The 13,360-nt window shown below is 37.4% G+C and overlaps 1 protein-coding gene across 4 annotated transcripts in view; it reads right to left on the reverse strand.

The window, feature by feature from the left end:
* Positions 1-13,360, reverse strand: part of PLA2G4A (phospholipase A2 group IVA) — a 134,865-nt gene that overhangs the window by 50,416 nt on the left and 71,089 nt on the right. For all 4 annotated transcript variants that reach the window (XM_036343609.1, XM_036343611.1, XM_036343610.1 and 1 more), the window contains 2 exons: positions 11,796-11,833; positions 8,269-8,410 (listed from right to left, as the gene is read on the reverse strand). In XM_036343609.1, the coding sequence (XP_036199502.1) occupies positions 8,269-8,410; positions 11,796-11,833 (180 nt within the window). The remainder of the gene's footprint in view (positions 1-8,268; positions 8,411-11,795; positions 11,834-13,360) is intronic.

Here is a 13,360-nt window from a genome sequence, read left to right on the forward strand (position 1 = left end):
AAATTGCTCTTCTCACCTTATTTTTGCTTTGGAAACTACTGTTATCTTCATAAAATATGTTATTTATAGTAACATGAAATTGACTTATTTAAAATACATATTTTAATAAATGTTCTCAGTTGTAGTTTTTAATGTAGTAGATATTTATATCGATTTAACCCATATAAACCCAATCTCTTAGAAGTGTCTGATTTTTTTTAAGTGTGTCAAGAATATCTGAGAGCAAAAAGTTTAATAACGACTGCCCTAGGGCATCAGGGACATGGTGAGTGCAATCCAACATCTGGGGAAATCGGAGCCTGCTGAGGACAAGGCAGTGGGGAGACAGGAAGGGAATAGGAAAGAGGGAGCAGAGTGGATGGAAATATCTACTGGACAGACAGAGGCTGGTGCAACGGTAGAGTCACATTGCTGGGGAGAAGAGTGCATGTTGTTTGACATTGTTTTCCAATAATAATAATTATCAAGGAAAAATTATAGATGGAAGACAGCAGTTAATGGAGTGAAAGATATCAGATCAAGAAGCAACCCAGAGCTTTTGAAGAGATGAACAAACAAGTTCCATGGTTGGAAGAGCAGAACTTGAACTGAGAAAGGATGCTGTGGCTGGAGTATCTAATTCGAGTTATATCAAAATAGTCATATTGCTATCAGATTTTATTGTCTATACTAGAGGCCCGGTGCACAAAAATTTGTGCACTCGGGGGGAAGAAGGGGTCCCTCAGCCTGGCCTGTGCCCTCTCGCAGTCTGGGACCCCTCGGGAGATAACACCCTGCTAGCTTAGGCCTGCTCCCGGGTGGCAGAGGGCAGGCCCAATCCCTAGGTGCAGCCCCTGGTCGGGCTCAGAGCAGGGCCGATTGGGGAGTTGGGGCGCCGCCCCCTGTCACACACAGAGCCACAGGGCGATCAGGGGGTTGGGGAGCTCCCCCCTATCAGGCACAGAGCAGGGCTGATCAGGAGGTTGGGGCGCCTTCCCCTGTCACGAACAGAGCAGGGCAGATAGGGAGGTTGTGGCCCCGCCCCCTGTCACACACAGAGCCGCAGGGCAATCAGGGGGTTTGGGTGCTGCCCCCTGTCACGCTGATCCCTGTGCCGGGAGGCATATTACCCTTTTACTATATAGGATAGAGGCCTGGTGCATGGGTGGGGCTGGCTGGTTTGCCCTGAAGGGTGTCCTGGACCAGGGTGGGGGTCCCCACTGGGGTGCCTGGCCAGCCTGAGTGAGGGGATGATGGCTGTTTGCAGCTGGTCACACACCCTTCAGGGTGGGGGTCCCCACTGGGGTGCCTGGCCAGTCTGGATGAGAGGATGATGGCTGTTTGCAGCTGATCACACATCCTTCAGGGTTGGGGTCCCCACTAGGGTGCCTGGCCAGTCTGGGTGAGGGGCTGAGGGCTGAAGCTCCCAACTGCTCCTTTTTTTCTTTTTTTTTTTTTACTCTGGGCCAGCTTTAGCTCTGGCTCCAGCTCTGAGGCCTCTGCTGCTGCTGAAAGCAGGTATCTGGTTTGTTTGTGTTCTATAATCGAAACAATGTATAACTCCAGCTCTGAGATCCTGGCTCGCTGAAAGCAGGTGTCTGGGGTTTTGTTTAACTTCTATATTTGTAACAATGTTTCTTAAACTGCAGGCTCAGAGGCCGGCAAGGCAGGCAGGGAACGTTGGAGTCCTCCGTCACTGAAGCAAGCAAGCCTCATGTTAGTTTCAAGCTGCCTGGCTGCCGGCCGCCATCTTGGCTGGCAGTTAATTTGCATATCTTGCTGATTAGCCAATGGGAAGGGTAGCGGTCATACGCCAATTACCATGTTTCTCTTTTATTGATAGGATTAGTAACAAAAATCTAATTTTCAAAATAAACATACAAATCACAGAGTGCATATGCATAGATGAGCTCAAGTACTTTTAACAGTGCTATCTTATCTCTAATAATCCCACTTTTTTTTATCTTCTTCTGGATGTGAATGGAATATAATGATCCCTTCTCCCCTCTACTCAGAAAGCTAAGCTTATAAACAGGTACATAGAATCAAAGGTACATTTACAAGGAGAACCTTTAATATTCGGTGACCAGATTCGATATTAGGAGCAAAAGAGGAAGGCATGTGGTTCGACCAGGGGTCAGCAAACTTTTTGACTCGAGGGCCACAATGGGTTCTTAAACTGGACTGGAGGGCCAGAACAAAAGCATGGATGGAGTGTTTGTGTGAACTAATATAAATTCAAAGTAAACATCATTACATAAAAGGGGAAAGTCTTTTTTTTTCAATAGTTTTATTCATTTCAAACGGGCCGAATCCGGCCCGCAGGCCGTAGTTTGCCCACGGCTGGGTTAGACTGTTAGGGTTTCTAGCTTTGCTCATAGAAGATGTTGCTGTCATTACCAGGAGAGTCAATAATGCAGTTCCTTGACTGGAATCGAACCCAGGACCCTTCAGTCCGAAGGCCAAGGCTCTATCCACTAAGCCAAATCAGCGTGGGTTGTTTTTGTCTTTTTTATAATAGCCATTCTGAATATGTGAGGAGATATCTCATGTGGTTTTGATTTGCATTTCCCTAATGATTAATTTTGAGCATCTTTTCATGTGTCTGTTGGCCATCTGTATGTCTTCTCTGGAAAAATATCTATTCAAATCCTTGGATTGTGTTTTTTATGTTGAGTTGTATACGTTCTTTATATATTTTGGATAATAATTTCGTACTGGATATGTCATTTGGAAATATCTTCTATTCAATCAGTTGCCTTTTTTTGTTTTATTTGATTATTTTATTCACTGTATGAAAATGTTTTAGAGTGATGGAGTCCCATTTGTTTATTTTTGCTTTTGCTGTTTTTGCTAGAGGAGAAATATAAAAAAAAATTTCAAAGACTGATGTCAAAAAGTCTACTGCCTGTATTTTCTTCTGGAGTTTCATGATTTCAAATCTTATATTTAAGACTTTAATCCATTTTGAACTTTATTTTTGTATATGGTGTAAGAAAGTGGTCCAGTTTCATTTTTTTTTTTTTTGCATGAATCTGTCCAGTTTTCCCAAGATCATTTATAAAAGAGACAGTCTTTTTCCCATTGTGTACTCTTGATTCCTTTGTAGAAGATTCATTGACCATATAAGCATGGGTTTATTTCTGGGCTCTTTATTCCGTTCCATTGATCTATGTCTGTTTTTATACCAGTACCATACTGGTTTGATAACTATAACCTTGTACTATGGTTTGAAATTAGGGAGTGTGATACCTCCAACTTTGTTCTTCTTTGTAAAGATTGCTTTGGCTATTCAGGGTCTTCTGTGGTTCCACATAAGTGTGAGGATTATTTGTTCTAGTTCTGTGAAAAAGTGAGGTCCTAACTGGATGCTGTTTGTTTGTTGAAAACTGTAAAGAAGACAGTCATAGTCTCTGCACTGAAAATTGGGTAGAACTGTTCTTTGTGTAATAAGCTTCCACAACAGCATGCTCCTCCAGACCTTACAGATGCCATCAGCAGGACTGAAAAGAAAGTGAGGATCTTGGCAGGAGCGAGGGAAGTGGGAGCTGAAGGCACCCTTGGCCAAGGAGTAACATAAAAATGGGGAAATGTTACTTGTGTTATGGGAATGGGTGGTGCTGAGTATTTCTAAACTGATTTTTTTCTGCCAAGAGAAAAAAGTCTAGACTAAAACCAAACAACAACAACAAATGTTTTAATTCTAGGAATTGCTTCCAGAAACATGAATTTTATATTTTTTAAGAATATCCCAGAGAAAACTATAATTACCTCATTCTCCAACTGTTGCAAAAAAAGAGAAAAAAAGCCAATTTGTATGAATATTAGGCCAAATTTTATTTTTCCAGGAAGACTCCTTTCCACAAAACAAGGAATGCCAAGGGGTGCAATAGCAACTTTTGAGAAGGACAACCGAAGAACAGGCCAACTTGCCATCGGCACCAAACTGCCTCACTTACGTTTCTAACTAAACAGGTCAAACTGGACTCTTTTCACCCAAACCTTCTCCTCAACCTGTATCTCCTCCTAAATCCGATTCTAGGGTTCCCCAATTGTGAGCCCCTGATATCTGTCTTTCTAACCAATTCATCCCATGCATACAATGCCGGGCCACTGCTTAAATCTGTACCCTGATAGGTGCTGGGAATATAAAGGCGAATAACACAGACCCTATCCTGGTCCTCATGCAGTTTACATTCTAACGGAGAGAACAATCATAAAATGAATAATTTGTACAAGTGATTTTTAAGTATGATTGTGGTGAATGCTAGAAAGATAACGTGCATATTTGTGCCATAAGAGAATATAACTGAGAACTAACTTGTACCTGGGAGGAGGGGGGTTAGAGCTGAGGAGGGAGAAAGTCTCAGAAGTGACATATGCACAGATTAAAGAATGGGAGGGTGTTAGTTATCAGAAAAGCGGGTGGGGAGGAGAGGGATGGTACAGGGGAAGCACAAGGCAGTAAGAAGAAATGTCTGCAGGAGTAATACTTGGGCAAGGGTTCTGTGGAGACATTGACCTAAGAGGCGCCTAGTGGGGAGGGGCAATGAATTTCGAACAAATTGGCAAAAAATGAACCTGGAAAGATGCTGTGAGGCCAATTCCTAGAACAAGGGTGGGGAACGTTTGGCCCTGAGGCCACATTACCTACGCCTGGGAAATCATTTGGTCTGGCCCTGCCAAGGCATTAGGGGTGAGTTAATTAAATGTTTGACCAAATACAGAAGGCTAGTTTTTAAGTTGATAATTTTGTATGGTCTGAGAATGATTTTATAATTATCCAAATGGCCCTTGGCAGAACAAAGGTTCCCCACCCCTGCCCTAGAGCAATGGAAAGATTTAAAACTTGGGTTTGATAGAATCAGATTTCTATTTTTAAAAGATCCCTCTGAATTCAGTGTGAACAGGAAGTGGGGGAGTGAGGACAGGCCTAGTAGAAGATATAGGGTCTGACTTTCAGGTTTGGACATGCTGAGTTTGAGGTGTGAGAAACACTAGTGAAGAAGCCAAACAGGTGTATAGACATTCAGGTTGAAGCTCAGAAGAGAGATTCTAAGTTGTTGATAAATATGGGAAAGTTCATAGCACACAGGTGTTGGGTGGCATCATGGGACAGAGAGAGAATTCCCAAGAAGAGAGCAGCTTGAGGAGAAAGATGGCCCAGGACTGAGTCTTGAAAACTCCTCTGTTTAAATAACAGGCAGGGGAAGATGATCTGGCAAAGGGAACCAAAGAGGCCCGATAAAACAAGGAGAAGGTAGTGAGAGAAGGGCAGAGAATGTTCCAAAAGGAAGGAAGACATTTGTCATTTGCAACTGCAGGTTGGGTAAGACAGGTCCAGACGAAGAGCCTTTGCATTTATTAGTTAGTACCGGTGACCAGTTGCGCAGCTGCAGCTGGAATAGTGAGGGCGGAAACCTGAGGAGAGTGAGGAAGTAGAGTGAGATTGTGTAGGAAACTTTGGAGAAGTCTGTGTGTGAAGATGAGAGAAGCAGAACAGAAAGAAGAAGGTAATGTACAATCGGGGGGGGGGGGGGTGTCTTTTTTTTGTTCCTTTTTTCTCTTTATATCAGAGTTAGAACATATTTATATTTTAATAGGAACAATTCATACAGAGGTATAGAGGCAGACAATATAGGTGGGGAGTGGCCCTGGGGAGACTGAACAATTGACATATGGAGTTCCTAACTGGGGTTTGCAATCCACATCTGATGTGGACCTGCACTTGAAAGAAAAGGGCGGGTGATTTCTTCCACTGAACTCAGAGGGAAGAGCCAAAGGCTATGCATAGGGTATTAGGTATGTCAATCCTACTGACATGGGGATGTGGTGGAACAGCAGCAGTCAATAAGAACTACAGGAACAAGCCCCAGCCGGTTTGGCTCAGTGGATAGAGTGTTGGCCTGTGGACTGAAGGGTCCCAGGTTCCATTTCCAGTCAGGACACATGCCTGGGATTTCGGGCTCGATCCCCAGTAGGGGGCGTGCAGGAGGCAGCTGATGAATGCTTCTCTCTCATTATTGATATTCCTCTTTTTCTCTCTCCCTCTCCCTTCCTCCCTGAAGTCAATAAAAATATATATTTTTTAAGAAGCTACAGGAACTGTTGAGAAGACCATATGCCATTGGATTAGACCAGATGCTTAAAACCGGCAGAGATTAGCTCAATCCAACAAGGTAACTAATTTCACCTAACAGTAACTCTGGCCTCATTATACATTCATTGTAATATATTAGCATGCTAAAGGACACACTACACACTGGCATGATTGGAAAACTAAAACCCATATAAGGACACAAAATGGTTTATGGAGCTCCTCTGAGAAATCACCCCTTCCCCAGGAAGATCCTGAATATTCCTCTCCCTCATTGAATACCCTACACCCCCTCCCACTAAATAACCTCAGTAAAGGAAGCAAATTCCACTGAAGAGAGGCTGCTCTGACTAGGGAGGAGCCACTCTCTGTCTCATTGCTTCACTAATAAACTCACTCTCACTTTAAGGGACCCAAAAAGGTAGAATTGCTGCTGAAAGGTTTACTATAGGGAAAAAAGTGTTTCCCAGAAAGGCAGAAACATCTGAGTAATATGCAGAGAAGGAAGTGTTTTCAAGGACTAATTAACCTGAGACCATAATCAACCACAAGTGCCACCAGGGATCTGTATGGTGACAGCAAGACTGGATGGAAGAGAAGTCCAGTCCTTTTTTAAAAAATAGAAACTTCAATGGAGGTTTCACTTCTCCTCTCAGCTTCCTTTTAGCAAAAATTCTCCGTGAGCAACATCTTATCTCCGAGTCTGCTCCCATAACAGCCATTCCAGCCCCAGCAGATTAGCTTCCCACCCTACCCCCACCTCCACGCACACCTGCAAACACATTCCGAGACCACGTGTGGGACCCCGTGCTCATCTGGCTCCCTTACTCAGAATCCATGTCTCATTTCTAATTGTATTCACAAGACAATTTACAAATTAATTTACAATAATATTGAATCCCTGACTGTGTGTGCATATATGGGAACATCTGTATATATATTTACTTATGATTTTTATACAAATATTATATTTCTAAAAATAAATTAATAATCTTGAATCTTTATCTGTGTGTACATGTATGTCAATATATGTATATATGTATTTACTTATGCTTTTTATACAAATATTATCTTTCTAAAAATTAATTATATTCATTTAAAATATTCAATTAACAGAAAGTTCAAAGAAATAAATAAAAAATTAGCTGATATACCACTAAGAAGGGATTTCATCATACCATTTGATAAAATTGTAGGAATTTTGTTTTTTAATTTTTATGGAGGTATAATTAGCATATAACATTAGATTAGTTTCAGTTGTACAAAATGATTCACTATTTGTATATATTGTGAACTGATCACCACAATAAGTCTAGTTAACATCCATCTCAAGGTAGTTAAAATTTTTTTTCTTGTGATAAGGACTTTTAAGATCTACTCTCTGAGCAACTTTCAAATATGCAACAGAATACAATTAAATATAGTAGCATTTTTTTTGTAGATTTCAGATAGGAAGATAAAACAATAAATGAATGGTTGGATGGATGTTTGGATAAATGAATGATAGATGGATGGATGGATAGATAGATGAAGAGATAGTAAATGAATAAACAGCCAAAAACTGGATTATTACTTTACTGGAATTTAAGGAAAGAAAAAGAAGATAAAGTACAACTAAAGGATTGTATTTTCAATATTTGTTCACAAAAATATTGTAATTTTAAGATCTCTATAATTAGTATTATGAAAAACATTAAAATGTAGAGATCATTATTTTGGATGTTATCTTTTAACTTTCTGCTATGAAACACTAAGAATTTAGGACATTTCCTTTCATCTTCCCTATTCACATCTATCTATTTTTTAATTGTATTATCATTAACAAGATTTGTAACATCTTCTTCTTGTTCAATAATGATTACACAGTTGTTTAATCTTAGTCTACATTAAGATTAATTCAATGATCTTTTTATATCTGACATTAAACTTTTCCTACTAATGAAATGATCATCTTGTTTGTGCATAAGCATGCCTATGCGTCTTTTAATAGCAATATCTGATAAATATTTCCAAATTTGGGCAGCATTTGTGATGACCTTCCTCAAAGAGTTTCCGTTTATGAAACGCTTACCTTACCTTATCTCAAAAAGCTGCAGACAAAATGCTCTATCTTAATGTTTTCATATTTGGGAAAAATTGGGGAGGAAGTACAAAGTTAAATTGCAATAACATTTGAAAAATTTATAACTCACATCACGTGCAGAACACAAGCTTTCACTATTCTTCAGACCCAGGAGTTTCTTCATGTTTTCCTTTACGTTTTCTTTTCTCTGGTATCTGAAAGCTTTCTCCTGGTCACACAAAGCCATACTAAATCGGAGGTCCGGGGATGAACTGTATATAAAACAGAGAGACGTGAGCGTAGGTCCCCAGCCTTCTTATATATCATTTGGTCTCCCACAGGTTCCCAATAGCTACACTGATATAGGCTCACTGCTTCCCTCGAGCTATTTCCTATAGGGAGACCTGAAGCAGAGTATAAAATGATGACTACCTCCAAGCATGTTTCAAGGCAGGTTTTCAGAAAACAGTAAGTATAAGATGTTTTAGGAAAAAATAAGCCACCAAACAGCTCCTGACCAATTGCATGTTATGATAGTAATAGCACTTTAGGGATGCGCTTCAGAAAAGAAACCTATTTAAGTAATGCTGTTATGAACACAGGAGTGGGTATATTCTTGCTGAGTGGAGTGGGGCAAAAGGGGTGGGGAGATGAGGACATCTGCAATACTGTACATCTGCAATACTGTCCAAAAAAGAAGAAAAAAAAAGGAAAGAATCAAAAAGAACCTGTCTAGATCAATTTGACACAGTAAGAAATCTTAAATTTAATTATGTACCTTTCTAAAAAAATATTGTCTTTAACATTCATAAAAGTAAGCTCTTCCCTTAAGAAAGTTAAATTTAAGGCTCATTTCTGTTAATGTAGTATATTTCTTCCTTGTAAACATAGAATGAGAGAAAAAAAAATGTAAGGCCTCCGGACAACGTATTCTATAGTGATATATGATCATTGCAAATATTTTTACTACAACTTCCCAAAGAATAAATATAGGTAACTCATAAAAGAGTAAGTATGAGTAGTAATGATGAGTAGAAGAATAAATATTTAATTTCATTAGCAAAATTATAAAGTACAGTTATTATTAAATTAATAATTCAAAAATATTTAAAATATCTACTGGAAAAGGTAAAGTAACACTGTTATTCTCATGCATATATTTTGAAAATATAAATTTGTAAAAACACTTTTGAAAAGCAATTAGGCAATGAGCACCAAAAATAATTAAAATGTGTATTTCCTTTGACCTAGTAATTCTATTTCTGGATATCTACCTTAAGGGAAGAAACTGAAAAGATCATTTAACTGTATTATCATATAATAAGGTTATTAAATTATACTATATCTTAGCATTGAATTACACATTTATTACATTTTATTATTATGAAGATTATGTAATAAGGTGGGGAAAATAAGATAGTAAATTAGCATTTTTAAAGTCAAGTCTTGGGGTAAACTCTTTTCTATTATTATTATTTATTATAATATGTTAAATTCTAATCACTTAAAGAAATAAAAATCTTACCTGCACAGTTGTCTCTGAATCCTCCTCAATTTTTTTCCTTTTCACTCCTCAGAAGTAACTACTATCTTAAATTTGCTCTTTATTTCAATAAATTTCTTTATATTTTTACAATATATATTTATGTCCCTAAGAGTCATTTTTCAGGTTTAATTTTTTTATATAAATGCTGCCAACTGTATGTATACTGCAAATTATTTTTTTCATTGAACATTTTGTTTTTGAGATTCATCTCTGTTTATGTAGCTAGTACTAATTCAAATATTTTTACTATTGGGGACTATTTTCAACATATGAATGTAGCATGATTTGCTTATCCATGAACATTGACGTTGCTTCCAATTTATTTTAACTATTACAACAGTACCACTATGAACATGTGGTGTATATGTGAAAAAGTTTCCTATAATATATGATCTTTAGGAAAAAAACACCATCTTATTAAATCATAATAGATATAAAGTACTCTTTTCTTCTTTTACAAATGAGTAAAAAAAAAAGTGATTAGAAATGTTTCAACCATTAACATAATTAGCAGGTAATAGATTTAAATCCAGGACTTCTCATTCTGGGACTCATGCTTTTTGTATTGTACAATGATAATCATTATCTTACACTAACAATAAGAAGCATGATTTTTTAAAGAAATCTATGAACATAGCAATGAACATAGATGTTTAGAAGATATCAGTATGAAATATCTGGAAAAAAATTTTAAATGCTGAATAATTTTATAAATATGTTATTTTAGTAACTTTAGTAACTTTCTTTCTCTTAGGTATTACCTTTAATTAGTTTGCTTTCTTTTTAAAAATTCTATCTTATATTTAATGGAAGATATTCTATGGGAAATTGAATTTTTCTTTAAAGAAAACATTTCCATTTAAAATCAAGATATAAGTTAACATATAAAAATAGGGTTTGATTAAAGTTCATTGTAAATATATAATAAATTGCTTCTGGACACACATGTACACTACTTGTGATTCTTTTCTGCATCTTTTATAACTGGGTTTTATAATGGTCTTAAATATACCAGTGAAGACCATTTCCCAGGAAAATAAATAGCATTACTTGCATAGTCAAATAAAAATATTTCTAATCTCATGCCAAAATAAATCACTTTTAAGTAAGAGTTAATGTAATGCAAAATGATGCAACACAGTAACTTGAAATGTCCTTTGACACTTCCTCGCATAAACTGAAGGACTGTGGTAATTTATGCCAATCATTTACAAAGTCAACTTGTTCCAGAGATTAAAATAAGAGAAAGAGATGTCTAAACTGAATGCCAGGGCATCATTATCATACATTTGGAAAATCACAAGAGAATGTGACACTCATCTATGTGACGTTTGTATAAATAAAATGTATACTAGTAACTTTGGCAAAACCCACTTCAACAGGAAAGTACAAAGAGAGGTTGAGGGAGGTGAGGTCTGAATCCTGCATTGGATCAGAAATCAGCTCATTCCCAAGACAGGCCTGACTCCCCTCAGAGTCACCCTTTGAAAATAAATAAATGACTTTCCAACTTTCATTTCTTAGAACCCACTTTGAAAGAGCAACATCCTTTCATGGAACTTGACCATTTTTAGTCCTGCCAATTACTATGACAAATTGGTCTCAATTTTCAGATTTTCCTCTTTCTAGTTTTCCTGTTCACTTTTGTGTTTTTGAATTTCTATCTAAATCAACAATGGAAAATAGGCTTAAATAAGTGTATTCATTGCTATTGGAATAGAAAAATAAGGGAGGACCCTTTCTAAAAAGCCCTTATTTTTGACATCTATTATTTAACCAGCAAACAATGGGAAAATTAATCAAAGAATATTAGATTTATTTTTTAATGTTGTAACTATTAAAAAGGAGCTAAAGAAAAACAAAGTACATTTAGTGCATTTTGATAGCCAAAAAGCTGTTATAATTATTTCATATATTAAAAGTATACTTTTTATTTTATTATGTTTTTAATCATTATTATTGAAAGTATTACATATATCCTCCTGTTCCCCCATTGGCCCCTTCTAGCCCACTCCCACACCCAGCCCCAGGCCTAAAAAGTATACTTTTTAACAAAATAAATCAATGGAGCTCTCACAATATCTTCCACCCAACAAAATTAATGTGCTTACCAAACTTCAAGGGACATTTCCAAAATCAATTCAGTGACCTGTAAGAGATTTATTAGGTTAGGTCATAAATAGATGTGTGTTACATATAATGCAAACAAAGTCAAAATAATTGTTGAGTGGCAGATTATTTTTAACCTAAACAAAAACCCTAAGAATAAAAGTGACATAGTTCCATGAAGACCTTAAATTACAGGTATATTTCAATAATTTTTTTACTATTTTTTACAATATAAATCTACTTAAAGTCATTTTTAGCAAACATAAGAATTACCTCTGTATGGCATTTTTCTTCACTCACTAAAATGAAACATAGTTCTACAATCATTATTTCACAGAACATAAAACTTGTCTGAGCTCTAAAACTTATAAAGATGTTGAGTCTATTATTCAGGAGCTGTGCCCAGGCCTCCAAACCAGAGGCTGAAGTGGTTGGAAGATTAAAGGAAGCCTAGGTGTGTATTTGCAACGTGTGCGGGCTGTAGTGAACAAGACAGAACACCTATCCAAGGACCTAGGGACCAACCAACTGTGGTCAGGTCAAGAAACATCTCCAAGTGCAATGTGGGGCTCAGGTTTTTATTTTGTCAACACTATGTAAGCCAGCCAAACTTACGGGAGAACCCCATCCTGCCAATGGAAAAGACAGTGCCTAATATCCACAAAGCAGAAGGGATATTAAAAGATGTCTTTCCAATACTATGAACCTATTGTATAGAAAGACCTTATCAACATTCTCCTTGCCATTATTTATAAATAATCTATATAAATAAAAGCTTAATTGACCATTATGACTGGTAGACTGTTGCTATGATGTACACTGACCACCAGGGGTAGAAGCTCAACACAGGAGCTGCCCCCTGGTGGTCAGTGCGCTCCCAAGGCCAACCTCCCATGGTACCTTCCTCATGGGAGCCAGCCCCAATTGGCCCCAATTGGCCCTGATCAGGACTGGGTGAGAAGGCCCCAATCGGCCCGATCGCTGGCCAGACCAAGGGATCCCGCCTGTGCACGAATTCGTGCACTGGACCTCTAGTATAACCATAAGAACCAAATGAGAATGTGTTTGGAAGGTTGTTACACAATTGTGAGATGGTGCTATTATTTTTTTTAATATTGGTTACTATAAGAATATAGTTAGAGTTAACCTATTCAATATCTTCAAATAGAAGAAAACTAGAATATGCCTCTTCAAACATGAAGAGGATATTTTTAGAACTAACATAAGTGCAATAGATATTTGGTTTTGTTTTCTTTATGGTTTCAGGGGATTGGAAAAAAACAAACCAGAAGGAGCCTTTCAAAAGGTTATAATAAGTTCATGCAAAATTCTTAGTACTGAATTTTATTGAAATCGTCTGTACAAAAATTTGCCTTTCCCACTAAATTGTAAGTTCTGTCTTATATAGGTCTCTATTTCTAGTTCATTGCACGGTATTTGGCATATAACACATAATCAATGAATATTTGTTGAATTACTGTGCGTGTGTATGTGAGAGGAAGAACATCAGGCAACCTTTTCTTACCAAGAACATCTCATTATTTCTAGAGATAAAATCATGGACTGG

Source organism: Myotis myotis, unplaced genomic scaffold (genome assembly GCF_014108235.1).
Source record: "Myotis myotis isolate mMyoMyo1 unplaced genomic scaffold, mMyoMyo1.p scaffold_m19_p_18, whole genome shotgun sequence".
NCBI classification, from domain to species: domain Eukaryota; kingdom Metazoa; phylum Chordata; class Mammalia; order Chiroptera; family Vespertilionidae; genus Myotis; species Myotis myotis.